The 23,099-nt window shown below is 45.2% G+C and overlaps 3 protein-coding genes across 3 annotated transcripts; 2 read left to right on the top strand and 1 right to left on the bottom strand.

Moving 5' to 3' along the window:
• Nucleotides 1–1,177: 1,177 nt before the first annotated feature.
• Nucleotides 1,178–8,425, bottom strand: sall2 (spalt-like transcription factor 2; the record flags this gene model as incomplete). The annotated part of the gene is made up of 3 exons (XM_079285585.1): nt 1,178–2,420; nt 2,601–6,475; nt 8,350–8,425. 3 exons carry the CDS (start codon nt 8,423–8,425, stop codon nt 2,145–2,147), a joined length of 4,227 nt encoding a protein of 1,408 aa, XP_079141711.1. The 3' UTR covers nt 1,178–2,144.
• A 4,805-nt stretch (nt 8,426–13,230) lies between these two features.
• trim110 (tripartite motif containing 110) lies at nt 13,231–20,089 on the top strand (the record flags this gene model as incomplete). The annotated part of the gene is given in 8 exon segments (XM_079284935.1): nt 13,231–13,377; nt 15,351–15,369; nt 15,949–16,127; nt 16,129–16,349; nt 17,355–17,377; nt 17,658–17,799; nt 17,971–18,235; nt 18,598–20,089. Coding segments are annotated over 8 exon segments (1,266 nt in total). The 3' UTR covers nt 18,868–20,089.
• A 1,058-nt stretch (nt 20,090–21,147) lies between these two features.
• Nucleotides 21,148–22,572, top strand: cbln12 (cerebellin 12; the record flags this gene model as incomplete). Its single annotated transcript, XM_079285594.1, has 3 exons — nt 21,148–21,429; nt 21,696–21,815; nt 21,901–22,572. The coding sequence occupies 3 exons, from the start codon at nt 21,148–21,150 to the stop codon at nt 22,096–22,098; spliced, it is 600 nt and encodes a 199-aa protein (XP_079141720.1). The 3' UTR covers nt 22,099–22,572.
• Nucleotides 22,573–23,099: the final 527 nt, after the last annotated feature.

Genomic DNA, 23,099 nt, shown 5'->3' with positions numbered 1-23,099 from the left:
ACTCTTAGGCTGTGATTAAATGCCTTAATGCTCCATAAAATGCATATCTGTTATTATTAGCAGAGAAGAGAGCGCAAACATTGAGCCAAACGACAAGTTCGACAACAAATTGCACACTATTTGGAACACAGTGAACTCATTTTAAAGCTGTGGTAATTTGTCAGGGCGCCATGAACATAAATATTACTGTACACTTAATCAATCCACGACATTATAAAAACAGTTTTTACCCATATCCCTATTTGAATGCCCATAGCAATAACCAATAATTGTTAAACTCTTATTTATGTTGTACTGTTTAGGCTTTAGACGCATGTGAGTCATCAGTTAATTACAGGTAGTTCTTTATCTTAATGTACATTTTACACATTGATGATGTCTCACACTGATTTTTATTGAGTGCTGTTCAAAAAGGCCCCCAAACTAACTCAATATGCAGCACCGAATTGTGTTTAAAATGGGGAATTGCGCCCTCTAATGCTCACATTGCACACACATTTAAACACTTCACAATGTCAGATTAGGTATATAGCCTCCTACTATACATCCATGCATCCCACTGACCATGGATTATTTTGTCCTGCGTGCTCCTCTGCTTTCATTGAGGAGGACATATTTCATGTCTAACCTCTGTAAAGACAGTGTTGGTTTGGTTCCAGACTATGACTGCAGGCTGTGTGTTCATTGACAAGCATGTGATAGCACTCGAGGGAATGCCAACTATAGATTTCACATGACAGGATGGCTGCTGACAAATGTGTAAATACATTAACACAGAGTAAAACGTTTAAGACTTGAGACACACGCATTTCCTGTTACCAACCTTATGTGCACACATACTGTAGCTCAGCTGCTGCGTTGGCCTTAGCTGAGGAAAGACAGCTGGCCTCCTCCACTCGCCGTTGATGAGACACAAGAGAGGGGAGCTTTGATTGTCTTGCCAGAGAGCAATGATCAATGACGTGTGACTGGTAGGGATTGTTGACATTATAACTGCACGCAAATGTCTGCAAGCATGTGTTCATGCTGTTTTATGAAAACAAGTCTGTACACCAGTTACAATACATTTTGTTGTGTAAAAGTAGCACAAAAAAGGAAGCCAGATATGTTTTTTCAAAATTCCTTTTTAATATGGAGCACTGAACGTACAGCTTACAACAAACAGACAGACTTCTGATATATTTATAGCAACTTAAAAGTTTTAGTAACTGAAAAGCGTTACAGATATTACTTTTGGACCAAACAACAATCATAATATTCACAAAGCTTAAGGTCACACACAAGACCATGTCCTCACTGGGTTCACAAACACTGCAGCTGTGCTTCTGGTTTGACAGGACAATGTAGTGAAAAGTAAATCACAATGACATGAGCGAGTAGTTAATCTGAACCACAAAACGGGACTGAAAACGTAATATTCCCCACAAAAACACATTCAGTTTGTTGGCCCTGTGTGCTCACGCAAAGCAAAACTTTTTATCAGTTCCTTCTGTGACTGAAGGAAAACATCTTTTAGATACGAAACAGACGTAAGTCGGGAAGCATTCGCAAAGAAATGGCATTTTGGTTAGCTTGAGCCTCCTTTGGTGCCAGTTGGATCAGATTTGGTACATGGCACAACAGGACAAGTACCGAAATGTTTACATACTGACATTTACTTATTTGAAACTTTTCTTTTATTGCATTATCTTGTGACTCACTAACTAGCTAATGTCAAATATCCAAAAAATAAAACAAAAAAAACTCAATTTGACTCAGGTCTGATATGAAACATTGATACATCAGGGATACTTCGTTAGAACGTGAATCTAACTGTTAACAACTTCAGCCAGACAAAAAGGTAGTGTCACTTCTTATCAAATCTAGCAAAAACGGGACTTTGTTACTTCTCGAATATTTTCATCTTCATTTGTACATTAGCTGTCTCTTTTTTTTTTTTTCTTCTTTTTTTTTTTAACACCACAAGACCAAGCTGATTGACTCACAACTTTGACGTACAAACATTACTCTGACTATCGAACTGACGGGCTACTTGAAATGTGTTAAGGAAGCAGGTACTACGCAAATGTTCATACAGTTTCACCAAAAGGTAAACATTGATTGAAAACACCAGAACATTATCCAGCGAATCACGCTGACTCAGCTTATGACCCTTCACGAGACCCTTCCCCAGCTTCCTCAGTGGCTCTTGGGTCTATCTCATCATCTCCTTGGCCGCCAGCAGTTGGGTCATCAGTTGGCTCGTTACTGGTGTTGAGGAAGGCTTGGTACTGGTTCCAGAAGCCTGCTGAGCTCCTGGTGGCGGGAATATTTAAGGAAGTCATAGATGTAGAAGAAGGAAGTTGGTCAGCGGAGGAACGACTACTTCGGGCTGGTGGACGTATTGTTTTGGTTACCACACCATGGTGCTTCATGTGCCCCTAGGAAGATAAAGCACATTTTTAGCAAATCTTAAGATTTTTTTTATTTTACAGCTTTATTTCTGTACTCAGGCTGTAAAATATTGTTTCAATCTCCTGAAAATAAACTATTTAATACAAGTACTCTTCCATCTTGTTAAAGTTTTTTTTTGTTTATATTATACAATTTATTTTCTTCACCTTCAGTCCACTGCGACTGGCATACTCTTTTCCACACTCAGCACAGCTATAGGTCTTCTTCTCAGGGCGAGACATCGGAGATGGGAGGGTTGGGGTCAGGTTGATGGGGACAGAACCATCCAGTGTTTCAGTTGGAGCCAATCCACTAATCTCAACATCTTCTACCCGGTCTTCCCTCCCATAAGAACCAAAATGAAAGCTCTGACGTGTCTCCCTTACAAAAGTGGCAGGTCTCTGTGATACACCCATTACCTCAGCAGCAACGGTTTCAGCAGTCTCCAAAGTGGACGTCACGCTGGGGTCCTCGTCAGGCACAGTTGCTTGGTCTTGCTTTGGTGTTGCTGGTGGAGAAGACTGATCTTTGTCTTCTTCCATGGGTTCTGGTGATTTGGGCCTTGGGGAGACTGACTCTGATTCCAAGGTTGGTGTTGCAATAACGTTAGGAACATCTTGACTCAGGATGAGATCAGAGGAGGTACTGGGACAGGTGTAAGCAAAGGGGTCAGCAAGGACAGGTGTGCTTTGTAAGTCCTCCAGGTTTGTTCTGGAGCCTTGGAAGGCTTCGGAGGAGGTAGAAGCTTCATCCTCTCCACAGTCCACTACCATAGCATTAGCTGACACTGTGGTTTTGGTAACAGTGGAGGCGATTGGAGAGGCGGTAGGAAGATGGACATCAGCAGTAGCTTGTTGTTCAACTTGGTTATCTTTGCCAACTGGGGAAGCTTGATCTGTCTGCTTGGAGGCTGGCAAGGGGGCACTGACACAAAGGAGAGGGGGTTCTACACTGCCGGGTGGTGGAGTCTTTGTTGTGGGATTCATGAATGGGTCAGGGCTAAGGTCAGATGGGGGGATGAGGTCTGGGCTGGAGGACCCAGACTTGCTAGGATTTTTGGTAAACTCAACTGATTTTGTACTGCCAAATGCAGGGACTGAACCTACTGCTGGAGTTTGAAATTCTGAGCTTGGGGCTGGGCTCTTGGAGTGGCCTGCTAGAGGTGGTGTTTTACTAGAGACAGTATTTGGGTCAGTGGACTGGGATTGAGATTGTAACAAGGGTTTGGAATTTGATTCAGCTGGCATCTCATGTGCAGAATCGTCTGTGCCATCTGTGGGCAACTGTCCACCAAGGTGCATACGGATGTGGTGCTGAAGCACTAGGGCATTAGTGAACTTGCGCTGACACAGTGGGCAAGAATTTTGGACACGAGCATTGGGTGGCCGGGCATGATGGGTGGCCAGATGTGACCGCAGGCTGCCTTTAGTAGAAAAGGATCTACCACATATCTTACATGGAAAGGGGCGTTCTCCAAGGTGCGTAGCCTGGTGCAGACGCAGTGCTCTGGGACAACTCAGCACCCGTAGACACACCCCACACTGATTGGTTGTCATGTTACCAGCTGGATTTGTAATGCTTAGTGATGGTAGGAAGCCCCCCGCAATGGCACTCGCTCCATTGGCACTCATGCCTAGGGCAGCAACCATCTCATGTGTGAAGTTTGAAACCGAAGTGGAAGCACGAGTCGAAGATGGCGGGGACGCCATTACATATGTAGTTGAAGTGCTGGCATTTGTGAAACGACTGTTGGCTGAACTTGAAGAGGAAGCGGCACCGCTAGTTAACATCTCCAGCATGGAGGACGAAATAGAGGAAGCAGTCCACGGAGAAGAAGAGCGGGGCGCTTTCTCTAGCTTCTCCACCAGCCTCTGCAGCTTGGAGGTTTCAGATGTAAGAGTGGCGTTAACCATGGATGAAGGTAGGGTGGATGGAGTGGTGGTGGATGGACCTGGGACTTTAGGAAATGAAGAGAAAGGGAAAGAAAGCTGAGAATGGCTTGAAGAAGCAAGTTGGTGGGAGCCTGGAGTAGAGGGTAGTGGGGTGCGTAGCAAGCCCAAGGCTGGATGGTTGTAGAGGGATGAGTGTGCAGCAGGGGTAGAGGAAGAAGTGGAGACAGATGGGAAAAGGAGCTTAGGCAGGTGGGCTAGCTGGGAGTAGGCAGCAGGGGACAGCATTGGGGCATGAGGGGGAGTGTTCTCATCAAAGTGCTGCTGCTTAGCACCCTTGAATAACCCTGTGATGGTGGAAGACGATGACAAGGAAGGATTGTTGAGGAGGGAGGTAGCCAGAGAAGAGGTGGAGGTAGAAGAGGAGGAAGAGTGGGATGAGCCAGAGGTGATGGAGGCTGCAGCTGCTACAGCTGCAGCCCTATTAAGCTGCAGGAGAGAGTGGGAAATCAAAGCCAGGTCTACACTAGGGGGCAGGGGTAGGGTAGAAGGGGTAGATCCTCCAGAGGCTCCCAGAGAAAAGCCAGTGTTCGTACCACTGACCTCCACATTATCTCCACATGTCTCATCCTCAGTCCTGCTTTTTGGCTTCATTTGTATCATATTCATGCCACTAATACTGCTGCCACTGCTCATGGTCTGTCCCATGTCTGATCCCCCAGTGGCCCCTAATGCTAACCCGAATAAAGAAGGTGGCAGGAGTGAAAGTGAGAGTTCTGGGTTTTGCTCACGATGGCGTAGGAAGTGCACCTTGAGATTGCCTCGGGTGGTGAAGCGGCTGAGGCATACTGGACACTGGTAGGGCCGTTCCCCTGTGTGTGAGCGTAGATGTATCTGTAGGGAAGAGTCGCTGCTAAACATTTTTCCACAAAAGCGGCAGCCATGTTGGAGGCGGCTAGTATTGATGGAGCTGGATGCAGAGGAAGAGTCTGCTCCTCCAGAGAAAGACTGCATAGCATGTTGGGAGTTTGGGACCATAGATACTGATGTGGGGAGGGATGAGTTTAGGAAGGACAGGCCACTGTGCCCACTCACTGAAGTGGTGTTTGAAGATTTTTCATGGAGATAGCGGTTGGGCAGAGCTAAAGACAAGCCCAACGGATAGGTGGAGGAAGCCATGGAGATGGCAGCAGAGGAAGAGGTGGAGGGAGCCGAGGGTCGAGAAGTCACCCTCAGATAACCATGAGCCCCTGCAGTCCCTCCTGTTCCCTCCATCTGGGGCTTCTGGGGCTGCAGGATTTGAGACAAGGAACTGCTTGGCTTTGTGGGCTTGTTGGCTGCCTGTGAAGGTAGCAGGGAGGAGAAACATGCCAGGAGGGGAGCAACAGCGGTGGAAGGCTGAAGTGCAGTTGGCTGGGTAGTTGGGCTGGCTGCCCTTTTGCTGCCTTCCAGGCAGAGCTGGGGCAGCGGAGGGAGAAGATGCTGGGAGGGTGTGTCTACGGTATAGGACGCTCCACCGAGGCGTAGCACCTGTCTACAGATCTCCTCCGTTATCTGCATCTGATGGATCTGCCTTTGCTGAAGCACCCGGAGCTCCTCCAGGATCAGGGCAATGCTCAGTTGGGCCCTAGAGGGTGCAGCTGAGGCAGATGTCACTCCTGGGCTGGGAGTGGGAGTAACGGGACTTGGGGGGCCCTCAGGCACACGGCTAGGGCTTCCAGGGTGCGGTGGGGGACATAAGGAGGCAGAGGACGAGGACGAGGAAGAAGAGGTGGTGGTGGTGGCTGACAGCCCCAACTTTGGAGAAGCCATGCGTTCGCTTCGGGAGGGGTGGATGAGGGCACTTGCAGATGATGTAGATTTGCAACGAGACAGTTGAAGGGCAGGTGGATGTTGAGTTTGTGAAGAGAGAAGGCAGTAAGCTAAGTCAGGAGAGAAGGGGGGCTGTGGGTCTTTGAGGGGCTGGTGGGAGGACTGGCTCAGTGAGCAGGATATCGCTGGATCCTCAGTGGGTAAAGAGGGGGTCTGAGAGCCCTTAATAGATGAAAGGAGAGCGAGGGGCAGCTGCGAGCTTAGAAGAGAGGATGATGGAGAGGACGATGGAGAATCCAGGATAAATGGAAAGGAGTTTGACTTCACTGCCAAGTTGTCATCTAAGGAAATTGAAAGAAGAAAATCATAATGTGATTTTATCATTGTTAATGATAACAAAACAATCAAGATTTGCATAATGGTCTACAATCTTCTTTTATAATATAGCTTTCTAAAAAAAACTTTTAAAAGTACAAATCTACTTCTCAGGCCACTTTAAAACAACTTACAAAAACCAGCAGTGAGAAATAAAGGATTTTATTAGGTTGCTACTTGATGTCTAGATAATGAAAGAATTTTGTTGTTCAAAAGATGACTTTTAACCTTCGGGATTAATTTCCACCACTTTATATTCCACCACTGTTTTCCTCTTTGTCCTGTCCGTCCTCATCAACTGTAGCCTCCTAAACACAGTCGCCACACACACACACACACACACACACACACTCGCACGCACTCGCACGCACGCACGCACTCGCACGCACACATGCTAACACACAGACAGATTACACTGATCTGCAAGAATACACTGCTCACCCATAGAGGCGTCTACCTTGTTTCCAGGGCAACACGCACAAGACAATGGAACCCCCCAATAAAAAGAAGCCACATACACACACACACACACACTTTCATCCCTGCCCTCCTTCTCTTTCTTCCTTCCTCCATTCAATCCGTCTTTCTTTCATCTCCTTAAGAGCCCTTCCCCCAGTAGCCCAATGGGGCGCTAAGGGTTAGGTGCTGCTTAGGTACTGGACACTGTACTGGGTGCCTGATTGGCTGGCAGTCTTGACCTTAAACACTCTGAGGTCGCATTCCTGATACGGTTTAGGGCTCAGGCAGAGGAAGAGAGGTGGCACACAAAGAAAAACAAACAGCCCCGCAGACAGACAGACTCACAGCCCATCAACAACCTAACTTAGCCCAGAAATGCATAGCGCGACGGATGTGAAAGCACATAGGCCTACACACAGCCGGTCAATGTACAACACACAGACACAAAAGAGCGAGCATTTTGTGTGCACAGGGTTGCTCACGCTCACACATACACAACTTACTGCTGTTTGCCTGAAAGCTACACTTTTATGACACAATGTGGGGCCTACTACTGTAACTGGAGTGAACAGACAGACACAGACACACACACACACACACACACACACACACACTTCTTCATGGGTATGTTCATGCTTCAGTGCCCAGCAACAAAGCTGAAAGGAGACAATAGGGTCTAATGCTATTGCGGTAAGAACACCTTTTACAGTGCCTCACAAAGTTTCATTTTCCTTGACCTTCTCATGCACATCTCTTTGCTCCTACAAACACATTTTCTAATTCACTGTCTTCCTTTTCACCAATTATTTCTCTAGGTATTTACTGTATAGCCTCCTATTCTGGGTGGTCTGTGTCTTTGAACCTGGCAGCGATGAGGAGTGAAGACATTTGGGTTTTACAGGGCAAAGAAAGCAGCTAATGGCTGCGACCGCAGAGAATTAATTAAAGACTGTAGGCCATTCATTTCAACAAGCCTTTTTCTAAGCGTTTAACAGAATGCAAATTAAATGATTTCACTGTTTAGTAATTCTGATAAGAAACCATTTGTGGATGAAGACAAGAAAAACAAGTCTTAACTGACCATAATGACATTGCTGTTTAAATTCCAAAGATGGTATTTCCCATATAAGGTTAAAACAAGTCATCCTCGGTCACAAAGTTAGTGTAAAAGGTTAAATCATCAGTTTAAGGCCTTAACAAGAATGATACAGTAGATACACCATAAAATAATATACGATCACTATGAGCAACTAACTGGAACACTCTCTGCATGTTGAGGAACAGTGAATGTTTTGAGTTCTAAACCTCCCAACGAATGTGAATCCATTCCCACTCAATAACCAGTATTCTTTTGATATTATAGTCTCAGTATATTTCTCACCATGCTCAAGTATCCGACAGGCACCGAGGGTCAGGCTCATAAGCTGCTGGGGTCGTTTCTGTTTCCGACGGGACATGCTTCTGCAGGATGGGAACGACGCAGGGGCGCATTGGCCAACACACAACTTTTATTCTGTCTCCCTGCGCACTGAAAAAAGTAGGTATCTAAATTACTTACAGGGGAAAAAATGAAGAAAAACGTTCCAAAAATGTGACAATGGATGCTCCGGATTGATTATAGTCTCAAAGCGTGTCCACGTCGGTGGCATTGTGGTGCAGAGAAAGAAAGACAGAACTAAAGTGCCAAAGAGGCATGTGTGACAGTTTTCTCTCAACAAGTCTCCGTTTTCTTAAAACTCACCGTTGGCCCTCCTTCCACACACACGCACACACAGCTCTCACACACACACACACACACACACACACACACACACACACACACACACACACACACACACACACACACACACACACACACACACAGCTCACTTGTTCATCCACTACTTTGCATTCAAATGGCGAGTGAACACCCCTTCTTTTGAGCCAAGGGTCCACTGCCTCTCTTTAGTAAACCCTCGTACATTGGCGCTGAAGTTCATCACACACAAGGCCCATCCCTGAGCTTTCGAGTACTGGTATGAGCCTAAAAAATCTTAGCGTCACCGTGCGTGTCTTCCTGTGTGTGACAGAAGGAAACTGTGCGCACAGGTGGGCGTTAAACCTGACGCCAGCTCGGTTACATTAATGCAGGTTTTATTTTTCCTTCCTTTCCCTTAAAGCCAAACATGTTGTGTCAGATGCCAACATGTCACACATGCTAATATCAAAGTCTATTCGAGATGCGTGATACGTGTGTGAGGTTTCACGGTGCTCCGGTCGCCTCTAAAAACAAAAAAGCAGGCTCCTGTGTGAGCTCTCGGTAAACAGCGCGGCTGAAATGAGGTGGAATTTGCAACAATGGCGTACAGGGAGCACAGCTGAGTGAACATCACCCTCTCAGAGCCTCTCCAACACATAAGGCCACTGGCTGGAGGCACAATGCGCCCTTTTCTTTCACCCTCATCCCGACTGCTCACCACGTGGAGAGAGGTATTGAGAGAAAGACACCGCCGGAGTGAGCAGGGAAATCATTTTTCACCCGGACCCTGTGACACCCCCCCCCTTTCTCTCTGTTTTACTGAGGCTTGGACAGAATAATAAAACGCACTCGAGATTTGACTCTAAGTCTGAATGTTAGGTCGTCACAAGGAAGCGGTCAAACGTGCGCGTGTGAATTGTCATTTTAAAGAGCCTTTGTAGGACAGGAGAAGTCAGATTCATTTAAGGACTTATTTCTAGTGGCCCGATGGACTCTTTTCTTTGCAAACCGAGCAGTGATTCCCGCACAATATAAAATGATGAAACAGAAAAAAATAATGAAGCTCTAAACATGCGCATCGTTGCGTCTCATCGATAGTATTTCGTCAAAGAGAAAGAAGCGATAACTCTCATAGTTGCCAAACATTCAAAAAGAGAGAATATCGTTGTTGTTTTCTAACCAGAACTCTATTGTGCTAACAACGCATTACTCGTGCCATCTCGCCATTATGTTCGCGTGTTCGACGGTCGGACGGTTTTTTAAAACCAATGTTTCCATACAAGCGCAAAATACGGCGGTGGGATGCGCGTCCCCGCTACTGTACGGCGACCTGTTGCACGCCACGCGCGCTCCCACATCATAACAAGTTATGATTCATAAAATATTATGACTTCTCGAAAAAATACAGTCCCGGATGTGCATTTCCCCCACAGGCCGCTCGTCGCCGACACAACCGCTTTGAATATCACAAAAAAAAAGAACTTACCATGTTTGAAACGATGATTTTTGGCCGCGATATTGTGTAATGACACGGGGTGGGGGGAAGAGCTCAGGAGCTTAGGTTGGGTAAGATCGGCTCCGTCTCTCAGCCGGGACACTGGCGCAGCAATTCCCTATTCACTCCCAGGGATGCGCAGTCGGACAGACGCATTTTTTTCAATTATTTATCCCCGTCGCAAATCGCATTTCTTTCTCTTTTGACAAAGGGTTATTATGCCTGAATGTATTTACTCATAGTCCACTGGCAGCAGGGGCGGTGCAGATAACTGTAGGCTACTCGCTACACGGGGAGGATTCTGTTTTTTTCTTGGCCGTGCGTGCTGCTCTTCCTCCTTTCTTTGTATTTGTCGGGGCCTACTCCTGTCAGGCCTGTCTACGCTCTCTGCGGAACTGTCTGTCTGTCTGCTTAGCAGGCTAGCTGTCTGTCTCGCTGTCTCTTATAATTAATGGCCCTCGCCGCCAGACGGTCCTCTGGGGAACAGTGACCGCGGTTACCTCCACATTGGCTCTCAGTGTGCATCTCGCATAGGAGTGCAGGCCCGGGCACACACCGCTCTCGAGACGGAATCAGTCTGACTGACAGGGATTTAAGAACTGCACAGGTGTGCATGATTGCCCCCCCACAGTTGTCATCAAACAATCATAATTCATATTTTTCATATTTTAACACAAAATTGTTAAATTGAGTCCCAATAAGTAAAGACATAGTTTTAGATATTGGATTATTGGGAGTACACGTGGTATCCCTATAGAGGCAATGGGTTCTCATTACTGTCTGAAATGAGCTATTTTGGGACTGTGACTCATAATGTATTTAAGCTCATGTAACAGCCAAAATCACCCCAATGCAACCATTTAGACAAAGGCAGGTACCTCTACAGCGTCAATGGGTCATGTGGATACAATATACTATAACTATATAGAATAAAGCCAATAATAATAAGGTCTGAATGGGGTTTACAGTCCCATGAACAGCTATAGCATTCCTCTTCTTATATCTGTGTGTTATGGCTTTCTTTAATGGGGCAATGTGAACAAAATATATGTTTCTAAGTGAGATAACCTTATATTTAGGTATTAAATCTAGAATTAGGAATAATTAATTGGATTAACTATAGCTGACTCTACACTGCCGATTGACTTAATTAAAGTAAGTTTGATATTATTTGGGGTTATGTTTATAGATACAACATATTACAGGACCTCCAGATTGACTTTGACATTTTAAGCTCTGAACCTTCAAGGCAATAACAACGTTTTGCCAGTTTTAGTATTTTGACTTGCATGGCGGCGTACTGTCAGCTCTATCGTGGGAGAAAATGTTGTCGAGTTTGCACACGGTCATTTTTTTTCAACCTGTCATGTTCCACTGATAACAATAACTGCTTCAGATGGTTTATATCCCATTCAATACAATACAAACCTAGTCTCAGAATAGCCATTTAACCAAACACCTCTTCTCTGACAATGAAATTGATATGAACCAGAACAGCCCACATCACACATACAGCAATGATAACACATGTTCCAGGCACAGACACAATGATATCGACACTTCATTAAAAAGGACTTTGAAGAAACTCCATCATTACTGGTCAAACATGTCAATAAAGGTGATATTTTCACAATGTTTATTGAGGTTCATCCTCTGGGGATCATGCATGTCTGCACCAAATGTTACTGTTGTCATTCATTCATTCATCCAGCATACTGTGTCTGTTGCTCAAAGGCTACTAACTGTAATGGCATATTAAAATCTACACATGTCAATTTCACCAAGATAATTCACCCCCCTCCTCTTGTGTGGTTCTGCTGGATTGTATAAGAGGCCGCCAAGCCACCATATGTGCCTGTTTTAGAGTGTTACGGTATTTTGTGCAGGGTAGATCAGCAACTTGCAGGGTAAAAGGAGCAGCATGCTACTGGATTTGTCAGCTAATGATGTTGACCACCTTGTTGCCTGGACAATTTTCCAACCTTACACATTGATTTTCATTGTCATTGTATTGCTGGGACGTGTTGTCCTATCAATTGACCATGTCTCCTCACTGTGGCTGACAGATGCTGTGGTCTTTGCATCAGTAAAGCCACTAGGTGTCTCTCAAAGACAAAACATGGTGCAATTAGCTGGAGTACCTTGTATTTAAACTTGGCTAAGGTCCAACTGACATGTACCACAAGTGTATAATGCAGATATTGTTTTTAAAACGAATGTATTTAATGTACAATTCATTTAATATGTTAAAGAAAAACAGTAAAAGCTGGTGAAAAGCAAAGACATGTTTATTGTAATTCAAAAGTAAAGTCCCTTTATAACGCAGGTTTTCTCAGCTTATGCTCAGAGCAATCTTCAGTTGTTCAGACAATTTGTGTGTGAGTGTGCACAGTCATCTTGGTACACTGGGGTAGATGCTGAAGGGTACGGCGCCCCTAAGAAACTGCATTATTAAAGTGATTTTCCAGCTTTCTTCAATTTCCCTACTTTGTGAGATGGGCCCCGGTCTATGAATTGACACCTCTTGTTTGTGAGGTGATTTAGAAATTCAAAGCAGTTACGCATGTCATGTGAGAAAAAGATGATTCAGAGCTAAGCCACAATACAAGGGGTGTGATGAAAAACTCCCCCTTAGATGCAGTTCCCTTTTTTAAACTACAAACTAATTACAAAGCTGTCTCTGTCTGGGAAGTGTCTCCTAGCTCGTCCCGAAAGTCTTTGAGGCTCATCAGAGGCATTTCGCAGCAGGGAAATGCTCACTATGACCATTATGTTCCTCCGAATGAAAAAAATAGTTTATCAAAGGGCTAAGATAAAACATTTCACTGGTCAAAAAACCTGAGAAATCCCTGATCTTGGTCCCTTGTCACCTTCCTGAAACAAAAGAGGAAGACAATTGTGAGTGTCCCCACCACCAGGCCCCAAAACTCTCAGCCGGTTCTTTGTGTCATGCCTCATGGCCGTATTCTTGTTGAGGGCACCACGGCGCTGCGAGACCCAGAAGAAATGGGGCAGGGAGGAGGCTGATGATGGGGAATAGCAACAAGGAGAATCTGGTGTGGATCAGGAAGACATTGTCCAAAGAGGAGGAGGACAGTGGAAAGGTGCTTTGTGCGATACCACACTGGACAGACCACCTCTCTGCAGGAATCAGCGGCATGAAACCCAAACTGGAGGTCAGTCCCAAGCGGACAAAGAGTCGTGCGATGCAGCGGGCTCTGGCGAATCAGTAAAAGGTTGCATCAAAAACAACAACGTCTCGGGATAAAGACAACTGAGGTCCCGATCTGCATGAGATCTGACTGGAGCAGGTTTTTGACAGGATTGGATTTGCTCTGTCCTTCTTGAGTAGATACAGGCGAGCAGGCCGGGCAGACTTCAGGTAGTTCTACAATGAATATCACCCAGTCTACTACCATACCCATGGTATTTGTATAATAGACAGGATCATTACCACAGAGAAGTGAATCCTTTTCATGTATCCCAGACATCTGTCTGAATATTGACCGTGACACTTTCAGCTTTTGCCGATTTTCACAGTGAAGTTGTATTTTTTGCTATTTCCCATTTATCCTGCCAACGTATGACTAGCTTCAGCAAAGAGCCTGATTAAGTTGTACACATGGGGATACCACACTGTGTGTCACTTCCTGCTAGCACACAAAACAAGCACATAAACTGTGAAGTTATTCACTTTCATTCAGTCGAGAGAGGTTTTAAGTAACCTGTTGATATATGCGCCTTTCACGTCAAGTCCGTATTTTGTTATGTGTTAATAAACAAGCAGTGAAGATATGACACCTATTCCACGGTGATAAAATGCAAAACAAGGCAAAACAGGTATCATTTTGTTTTGCCCAAAGAGTCAAGGGTTAAACCTATACACATACGGTATATAAAATATACACGCAATTAATGTTTTTGGCTCATTTTTTGGAAAACAAGGTGTAAATGTACATATCCTTACATTTCCAGGAGATGGCTAGCTTAGCTTAGCATAAAGTTAAAGCTGTGGTTTTACTGGGAGATCTGTGCAGGACTAATTCTGGCAAGGGGGATTTTTGTTACTTTTGGACAGAGCCTGGCTTGTAGTCTCTCCCTGCTTCCAGTCGTAATGCTAAGTGGCTGCTTCACATCATACATTTAGATATGGGTGTGGTATCCAGCTAACTCTCGGCAAGACACCAAATGAGCTTAGTTCCCAAACTGTTACACTATTCCTTTGAACTGAAGATCAGTGGTCTTCCTCATGCAGTTACCATTATTTCCAGAGGAAAAGTCAGATCATCACCAAAGTTATTACGATTCATCCAGAGGGGGACATGAATGTGTGCACACATTTTCATGACAATCCATCCAGAAGCTGTTGAAACGGATCACTCAAAACTACAAAAGTCAGCCTCATAGGGGCGAAGTAAGGGATCACAAAAGTCACTTGGATACATAATCTGTACACTAGTGTGTAAATGCAAATGATACATATGCAGTGAATCAATCTGTACTTGCAGTGGATGCCCTGAGCTTCCTTGATTTCCTTCTTGCTTTCTACCTGTACCGTTTGATCATTGACAAAATCAGCCTGAAATTGTGTTTGTGGTTTTTAAGGGATATGGAAAAAGTACTGGCCTCTCAGGTATGTGAGATCTTTAGATCTTGTACATTTGATGGCTTGTAAATTTACAATCAGTTAAATGCTCAAGGAAGTGAAAGTGAACCAGTGCTCGTGCAGTTATACTGGTACATGCCCAAAAAACAAAAGCCAGGAAAGCATGTGACATTTACCACAAACTGAAGGAACATGTTTGTTTCTTTCCACTCACAATGTCATATACTATGTGTTAATTATCGGACCACTGCTATACAGTTCAAAAAGATGAGCTAAAGGTGTATGTTTTACATAAATACAAAATGAGCTGATGTCAGAATGGTTTAAAGGGTGCACTGTACTCACTAGAAACACATAAAACAAGTCTTCTGAGAAGAGTTGATTTCATTATTTCCCCCATGAACCCCCACTCTCCCTTCTCCGGGTCATGTGACGAGTCCAGTGCCACCAGGGGGGGGAGGGGAATCTGTTGGCATTAGCCTCCCCAGTCAACACACAGGTCACACACACAACACACACGCTCGCTGATGGCTACACTCTGCAAACACCAGGGCAGCAGCAGGTAAGAAATCCCACTTCTGCTCCAGACATTTATTTAGATTCTCATTCAGTTGACAGATATGTGAGTTGGTGGTTAAACGTGTGAAAGCGGAGCACATGTAGAGTGTGAATCAGACCAGCAAGCTGTCACGGATGATCTCCTGATCCCCTGTGTGTGTGTTTGACTCAAGTGAATCTAGTGTTGCAACCTTCTACCCTCACTGTGATCACCAACAAGGCATATGTTTCTACGTACAGTTCACCTACTTCCTCCCCTTAGGTTGTGAGGTGTTGTGTTTGTCCAACCGCTGCATGTTTTCCTAATAATAGTGGTTGTTAAGTATTCTATTCATAGACCAGGGTAAGCACAAGCCCAGTAGACAGGATTACTGGTCAGAGTGCACAGTTGGAGTGGAGCAAGGACTTGCACCAGCTCAGTACCAGCTGACATAAAGCATCATGTAACTCGTGCGAATTCTGTCTCTCATTTGGTGTTGCACATGATGTCTGCATGGTTACCTTTCCTTAGCATGTACAATCACTGACTGCAATCCAATTTAGCAATGTGTTTTGATTCCTCTCTTGTCCACTGTTTATTTAGAAGCTTTGTGTGACACACACACATCAGAGACCCTTCATCCGCTCACCATTGCATCCCTGGAGGAAGAGCTGACACGCTCTGTGTGCCGAGACTTCTTCAGCCAAGCCCACCCCCTGCCCTGCGGACACAGCTTCTGCCCCGCCTGCATCCGCGAGACCTTTGGCGGCCAGGGCGAGGGCAAAAGTCGCGTTTACCTGCCCCCGGTGTCAGGAGGAGCACGGCGAAGTGCCGTGTGACTGCTGCCCTCCCGCTGCGGATGAAGGACATCCACCGTCGGCTGTCAAGACCTGCCTGAGGTGTGAAGTGTCGCTGTGTGCCGCGCACCTCCAACCCCATCTGGAGATGCCGGCGTTTAGCACCCACCTGCTGGTGGACCCGCTCGGGGACCTCTCCCAGCGAAGGTGGGAGAGGTCCCCATATGACACGGTATGACACGGGGCTTTCAGTTGTGGAAATGAACCGTTGATACAATTTATCTTCTGGTGTGCTAAGCAGAATAATTTAACCCCGCTGGATCAGTTTCTTTTAGCTAATCATATTAACCGGCCCCAATACACGAAAAAGTCGGTCTTGTCCATTGGTCCACCACTTAGGTGGTCCTCATCAGGTCAGGCTTTTAATTTGTCAAATTCTATCTTACCTTATCTGGCAGCAACTAATCGGAGGACAATTTAGAGAAGTTGTTCACATTGCTGTCAACACCATATAGTAGTTCTCTGAGGCATCAAATATGAACACGAAAAACTCTTCAAAGCGTATCTGTTTCATCCTGCCTGGATGGGTGTGGTGTCATTTAAATGACGATGGCAAACAACTCACTGTGTCATCAGATCCTGATTCAAATGCTGCTGAATCATGATCAATGCACTATGTGATGCCATGAGGCCAAAGCAGTGGGAAGAGAACAGACATTCATTTTCTTTATGAGAAATTACCAAAAGTGATGGCAGAAAATGTATCGTGTTAAAGTAGGGTCGTAGGGTTGTTTAGCTAGTGGCAAGACGCTGATGGAGAAGAAAAGATGTTCAGGGCCTTTTAAACTTTACATCTTTAGAGCACAAAGCCAATTCATCTTTTCAAAAAGAGGCGCATAGTTTAGTTTCTAACCCACAGACGACGCCGTCGTAAAGCAGCTTGAGGTTATTAGTAGAATGCAAGCTATATGCCGCAGAGCCACACGCATGTTTACCACAAATATTATTGATAATATTGCATGAGCTCATATATTGTGGGGAACAACAGAAGTTGATATCCAGGGCCACAGACGGAGTTAGTTGTATGTTGAATGACTTGGTGTTTGTTTTCTTTCTTATCCACACACACACAGGGAGATTGGAAATTCTTCCAGTCAATGAATCCTTCTATGTCATGTTTTTCTCAGCTGTCCTTGACTCTTCTTTTCACAGGCCTTTCAATCAGATGACACAAAGTAAGTGCAGAACAAGTTAGCGTCTCAAGTTGTGTCGAGTCTGTGTGTGTGTGTGTGTGTGTGTGTGTGTGTGTGTGTGTGTGTGTGCGCCGGTAGCCGGTCTTTCTATGCATGTGGGAGGTAGAAAAGACAGTGGGACACAAGGGGAGGACAAATTGAACCAATGAATGCAATTATTTCACGAAGCAAGAAGCCTCTCACCTGTATGCGCTCACTCCTTTTAAACCAGGCAGTTTTCCTCCAGCAGCATGTGTCGTGCTCTTGTGTTCTTGGTTACTAGCCGACCTGAACAGCCCGCTCTCCATCCCTGACGCTGTCAGTCTGGACAGGAAACACATCTTGGAGGACATAGAGAGCAAGTATCGAGAGTTCATCACCGGCACCCTCCGCTGCCTCAGTGAACTCAAGAGGGAGCTCTGTGAGTGGCAGATTTGATGACGCACACCCACCCTGTTCATTTAATTTAAATATCTTTTATTTGATATCTTTTAGAGTATGAAGCTACAGCCAGCAGCCGGTTTTATACATACATATATATATATATATATATATTAATTTGACCTTGTTTTATTCCCCTCTCTTGCGGTAACCAGTCCCTTGACTCTGAACTCTAACACGGCCCATCCTCTGTTGAGCATCTCTGATGACCTTCGCTCGGCGGTTCGTGTAAAAAGACGCTTGCCGTGCGCCGCTCACCCCGAACAGTTCGACCACTGGCCGCAGGTCCTCGCCGCCCAGACCTTCACCTCTGGGACTCACTACTGGGAGCTGGAGGCTGAAGGGTTCTGGGATGTTGGCGTCTGCTATATAAGTATTGGACGGAAGGGTAAAGAGGGCAACGCCTTTGGGAACAACAAGGTACTCTATGCAACCTACAGTAGCTTATTTGACAGCACTTACATTTATTTACGATGTATGTCACATGTTTTTGTGTTGTTCATTTCATTACAAGGAATAATTTGATTGTTTGGTCTATAAGATTTCAGAAAATTGTTTAAAAGAATTCCCAGAGTGCAATTCAGATTGATTGTTGTGTCCCAAACTCAAAGATCAACTGGTTCACTGTCCTAGGCAGCAGAGAAAGGCCACAAATCTTTGCATTTGCGAAGCAATAGTGAATAATGATCTTAATTGTTGGCAGGAGACTAATCCGTTCTTTCAGCTCTAGCTACAAGAGGAAAACATGTCCCTTGATTAAAATGCCTTCGTTGAATTGCCAGGTATCGTGGAGCTTGACTCAGCAGCATGACAGGAGGCTGGCTGCCTGGCACAACCGCAGGAAGATCCGCCTCACGTGCCAAATGACCGGCAACCGAGTTGCAGTTGCCGTGGACTACGGCGCAGGCACCGTCACCTTCTCCGAGGTTGGACCATCTAACAACCTGACCCACCTCCACACTTTCTCCACCACGGTCACTCAGCCGCTGTGCTTGGGCTTCCGACTCTACAAAGCTGAGTTCAACAGTCACATCTCTGTCGTCAAAGTCTGAGGAGGTGAAAAGGGGGAAAGGAGCACAGAGAATAAGGACCCTGACAAGCACTGTGCTGGTTTAACTTATAGACAAAGCCAGGCCAAGACACTCCACTCTCCCCTTCTAGAAACCACGCAGTCTGCAACTTTGAGCCTCTCTGATGTTTCCCTCCCCTCAGATCTCAGCCTGAGCTCAGCTTCTTCCTCAATAAAGTGACAAAACCATACTTCCTAAAACTGTGATCAAGTGATATTGAGATGGAGATATGGAGATATCTGAGAATGGAGCATTCGCTGAGTGAAAATGAGTCGATCCCAGCGGGACAGCAAATGAAAAGGCTTCTTTGAAAAAGGAGAGAAATAGGTTTTGGTAACAGAATTGCAAGATTGTTGTTGATGTGCTTTTCATTCCACAAAACTGCAGATGATGGGTGATCTAAAGATGTAAAGAAGGAGGCAAATGTTCGTGTTGGTAACTGGACACTAACTCATCCCATCCTTTGCTTAAGCATCTCTGATGGTCTTCCTCAGTTTGACTGAGAGCTTCATTCTGTCTCTGTTTTTAGACATCAGGTGTATGTTCATCAGGCTGGTTTATGTGTTCACTCAACAACAATACTAAAACAACAGCTTCATAAAGAAATTGATGCTATATGCTGTTAATCCAGTCTGATATCTGAAGGTACACAAGGAGCATTTGAAACTTTTGAACTCGGCTTGAGACGACAAGAAGGTTAAACTGATTTGATTGGATATTGAAGTAAAATAAAAATAAAAACAGCTGCGAGTCACTCGATATCTTCGCTCTTTGAAGCAGCTCAGATACCCAATTATTCTCCCATTTTCTTTATTTCTCTGTAAAGGTGAGTGGGCGGGTGTAACATAGCGGGTGAGAAAGAAGCAGAAGGAAAGGGGGGGGCAGAGAGAGAGCTAGACGAGGAAAGATAGGGACACAGCGATATGAGCATGCTCTGGCTTGGTTATGAACTCACTGCCGTGCTGTGAAATAATGTGATCTGGGATTTTATGAGCGTACGACGGTGCTCCAGCTGGGATATGGAATACGAGATTGTTCAGACGGAAACAGGTGATCATCTATTCTTTTATTCACTTTAAAATATTAGCGTTGCACTGCACGGCGAAAACAGTGTACCGGTAGTTTATTTTAGAGCACTTGTTTTCAGGTGAACAGTTGATTCTTTTGCAATGTGATTCCTTCTCCAACCAAATAGCAGCTGTGTTTGAGTAGGTTGTAATAAAGCTAAGAAAAAGATGTTTTCACACATGCTGTTGCTCATCTTGGTCAAAGATAAATGTACTGTTTGTGACTTTATATATATACTGAATGGCATCATCTCGGAAAAATGGCTCCAATCCCCAATTTCACATTTGAGTCTTATGAATTAAACAACAGAAAGGCTGCTGAACTCAGAGAGAAAATAAAAGAAACGCACTAAACTGTGACATTGTTTTTATGTATACTATATTTGTGTCCATGAGTGTGAAACAAAAGCACAAGTGAGAGAAAGTGTGTGTGTGTGTGTGTGTGTTGTGTGAGGGAATTCGTGTTGCTCAGCATTGGGAGGGGGGGGGGGGGGTTCGTGTAAAAGACAGATGGTCACTCAGTGGAGTTGTTCCCCCACACCCTCTCTCTCGCTCACTCCCTTCTGGGTCCTACATCCTTTCCCTGTCACCTCTCCAAAATCTTACCTCATCTGTTTTTTTCCTCCCTCGCCTCTCATCAGCATCTTTCATCGCCCCATCCGTCCCTCCATCTCCATCAGTGAAAGTCTGAACTCGGATCTTTGCTCACTTCGCTGCCGTTTGTCTTTGCGATCCCTTTCTTCCCTTTCCCAGCTACTTCTCTTCTGCTTTCTTGTCAGTTTTGCTGAAGAAATCAACTTGAAAATACCAAGAGAATTCTTTTTTTTTTGGTGATTGTTGTCATTCTGGCCCCTGCTGACACAGCACGTAGGACGCTCAAGAGGTTTGGGACTTGTCTGGGGCAAACAAGAAAACTAGAAGAACAGACAGAAAGGGAATGATTGACAGCTATGGCCAATGAAGAGTATTTTTCAGAATATTATTTGGCTCTGAGTCACATCTGCTGGTTGGGTGCATATTAATGTACTTCAGCTGGTACCAGCCAAAACCACACAGAGGTTTAAGTTGGAAACATTTTCACAAAGACGATTTGTTTCACCGTAGCATGTTTGTTTTCATGTCAAGCTGTGCAAAGTGACGCTTCTCTACAGTAGAATCGACTCCAGATATCCGACCAAACATCCGAGGTTCAGTCATGCACCCGAGGTCAGTCACCTTCGACCTCCCCATACTGTTGGGCGTGCTCCTGTTGTTGGGGCCTATGGAGTCTAGGGGCCAGAATGACACAGAGCCCATCATCCTCGAGGGGAAATGCTTGGTCGTGTGCGACTCCACTCCTTCATCCGAACCCGGCGGTAACGCCCTGGGCATGTCGGTCCGCTCCGGCTCCGGCCGGGTGGCCTTCTCCGCCAGCCGCCAGACCAACCACGAGCCCACGGACATGAGCAACCGCACCATGATCATCTACTTTGATAATGTGAGCATGTTGCTTATGCGTCTTTAATTAACAGTGTGCATGGTTTGTAGTTTAAATATAGCCCATGCATGAAATCAGAGGACATATAATGTTGTCGCAGTCGTCTGCCAATAAGATGCACGTGCATTTTTATGGACATTTTGGGCTTTTTTAAAATATGTCAATGTAAAAAAATGATTCAGTATATGGGGAGCAGTCTGAGCTCTAACTGCAATGACCCAAATGCCTTCCTCTTTTTTTTTCTCCCTCCCTTGCTGTTGCATCAGATTTTGGTGAACGTGGGCACTCATTTTGACCAAGAGAGCAGTGTGTTCCTGGCGCCAAGAAGAGGCGTGTACAGCTTCAACTTCCATGTTGTAAAGGCCTACAATAGACAAACTATTCAGGTCTGATACCTCAACTCTGAAACTTCTCACAGCAGTGGAGCGACATGCCCTCTCTTACCCCTTTATTTGCTTCCTCTTACTGCAGGTCAGCTTGATGTTGAACGGCTCGCCCATGATTTCAGCTTTTGCAGGGGACCAGGACGTGACCAGAGAAGCTGCCACCAACGCCGGCCTGGTGATTATGGAGATGGGAGATAAGGCCTACCTCAGACTGGAGAGAGGCAACCTGATGGGAGGCTGGAAGTACTCCACCTTCTCCGGGTTCCTGGTCTTCCCTCTGTGAGGAAGGTGGCTGAGGTGTCGGAGTGGCGATAGGAGGAGAATTGGATAGAGAAGTAGTGAGAATGAGGCGGAGGTAAACATGACAGGTGGCGGTAGAAAAGAAGGCCTTCAGTCTGTAACTCTCTATGACATCGCACGAAAGGATGTGTTTTATGCAAAAATGAGATGAAGATTGTGCAAATGAAGATAATTCTCGCTTGAGACCCAAAAAGAAGAAGGTTCAGTAAACATGACTTAGCTGTTGATCTAATTTGCTGTTTCTGTGAATAGAAATCTGTTGGGTTTATATAAGAGATACTTTAATTGTGACAAAATATTAAGTAGTGCAATGTAGGCTTCTGTGCTGAGATTAGATTTTTTTTCAAAGTGTTTGAGACATTGCTGTGCGCCACATGACACCCTGGCTAGCTAACGAACGTGCCAAACTTTCCCTTTACTCTGCTGTGTCCTATGACTGATGCTCCTCTATATGCCTGTCTCCTGCAACAAATGTTTATTTACACAGAAATTCTATGGAGGGTAAAATATTGAAATAAAATGACGTAACGTTGGCTCAGTGTATCGTTTTTGATGCATGCATTGTCAAATATTCCTTCCCACAAACATTTTCAGACAGACAATATTCCGTGGGTCATTGCTCGACGAACGCACAGAAATAATTAATTTGACAGTGTAATATGTTAAGGACGTGACAGTTGAATCTGTCCTACGCAGAACAGCATTTGTCCCTCCCTCTCATTGTACTCTCGCCAGTGCCACGGCAGCTGTTTGTAAATATAGCTCTCACCAGCAGAGTTAGCGTTGGCGTGGACCAAGCAGACCAGCATGGGGCAGAGTGTAAATGTGGTGAATAGCGGATACACCTCGCAGGGCCGCAGACAGATGGAGGCCTTGGCGGCCAGGCAGGCTCTTCTCTACAGGGCTGCCATGGATAAAATGTATAGTGTGCTGTCACATGCAGTCACTTTCACTTCTGGTTCATGACCATCTCTCTCTCTCCGT

Source organism: Melanostigma gelatinosum (genome assembly GCF_949748355.1).
Source record: "Melanostigma gelatinosum genome assembly, chromosome: 15".
NCBI classification, from domain to species: domain Eukaryota; kingdom Metazoa; phylum Chordata; class Actinopteri; order Perciformes; family Zoarcidae; genus Melanostigma; species Melanostigma gelatinosum.
The sequence above is the reverse complement of the archived record's forward strand: the minus strand, read 5'-3'. Positions and strand labels throughout refer to the sequence as shown.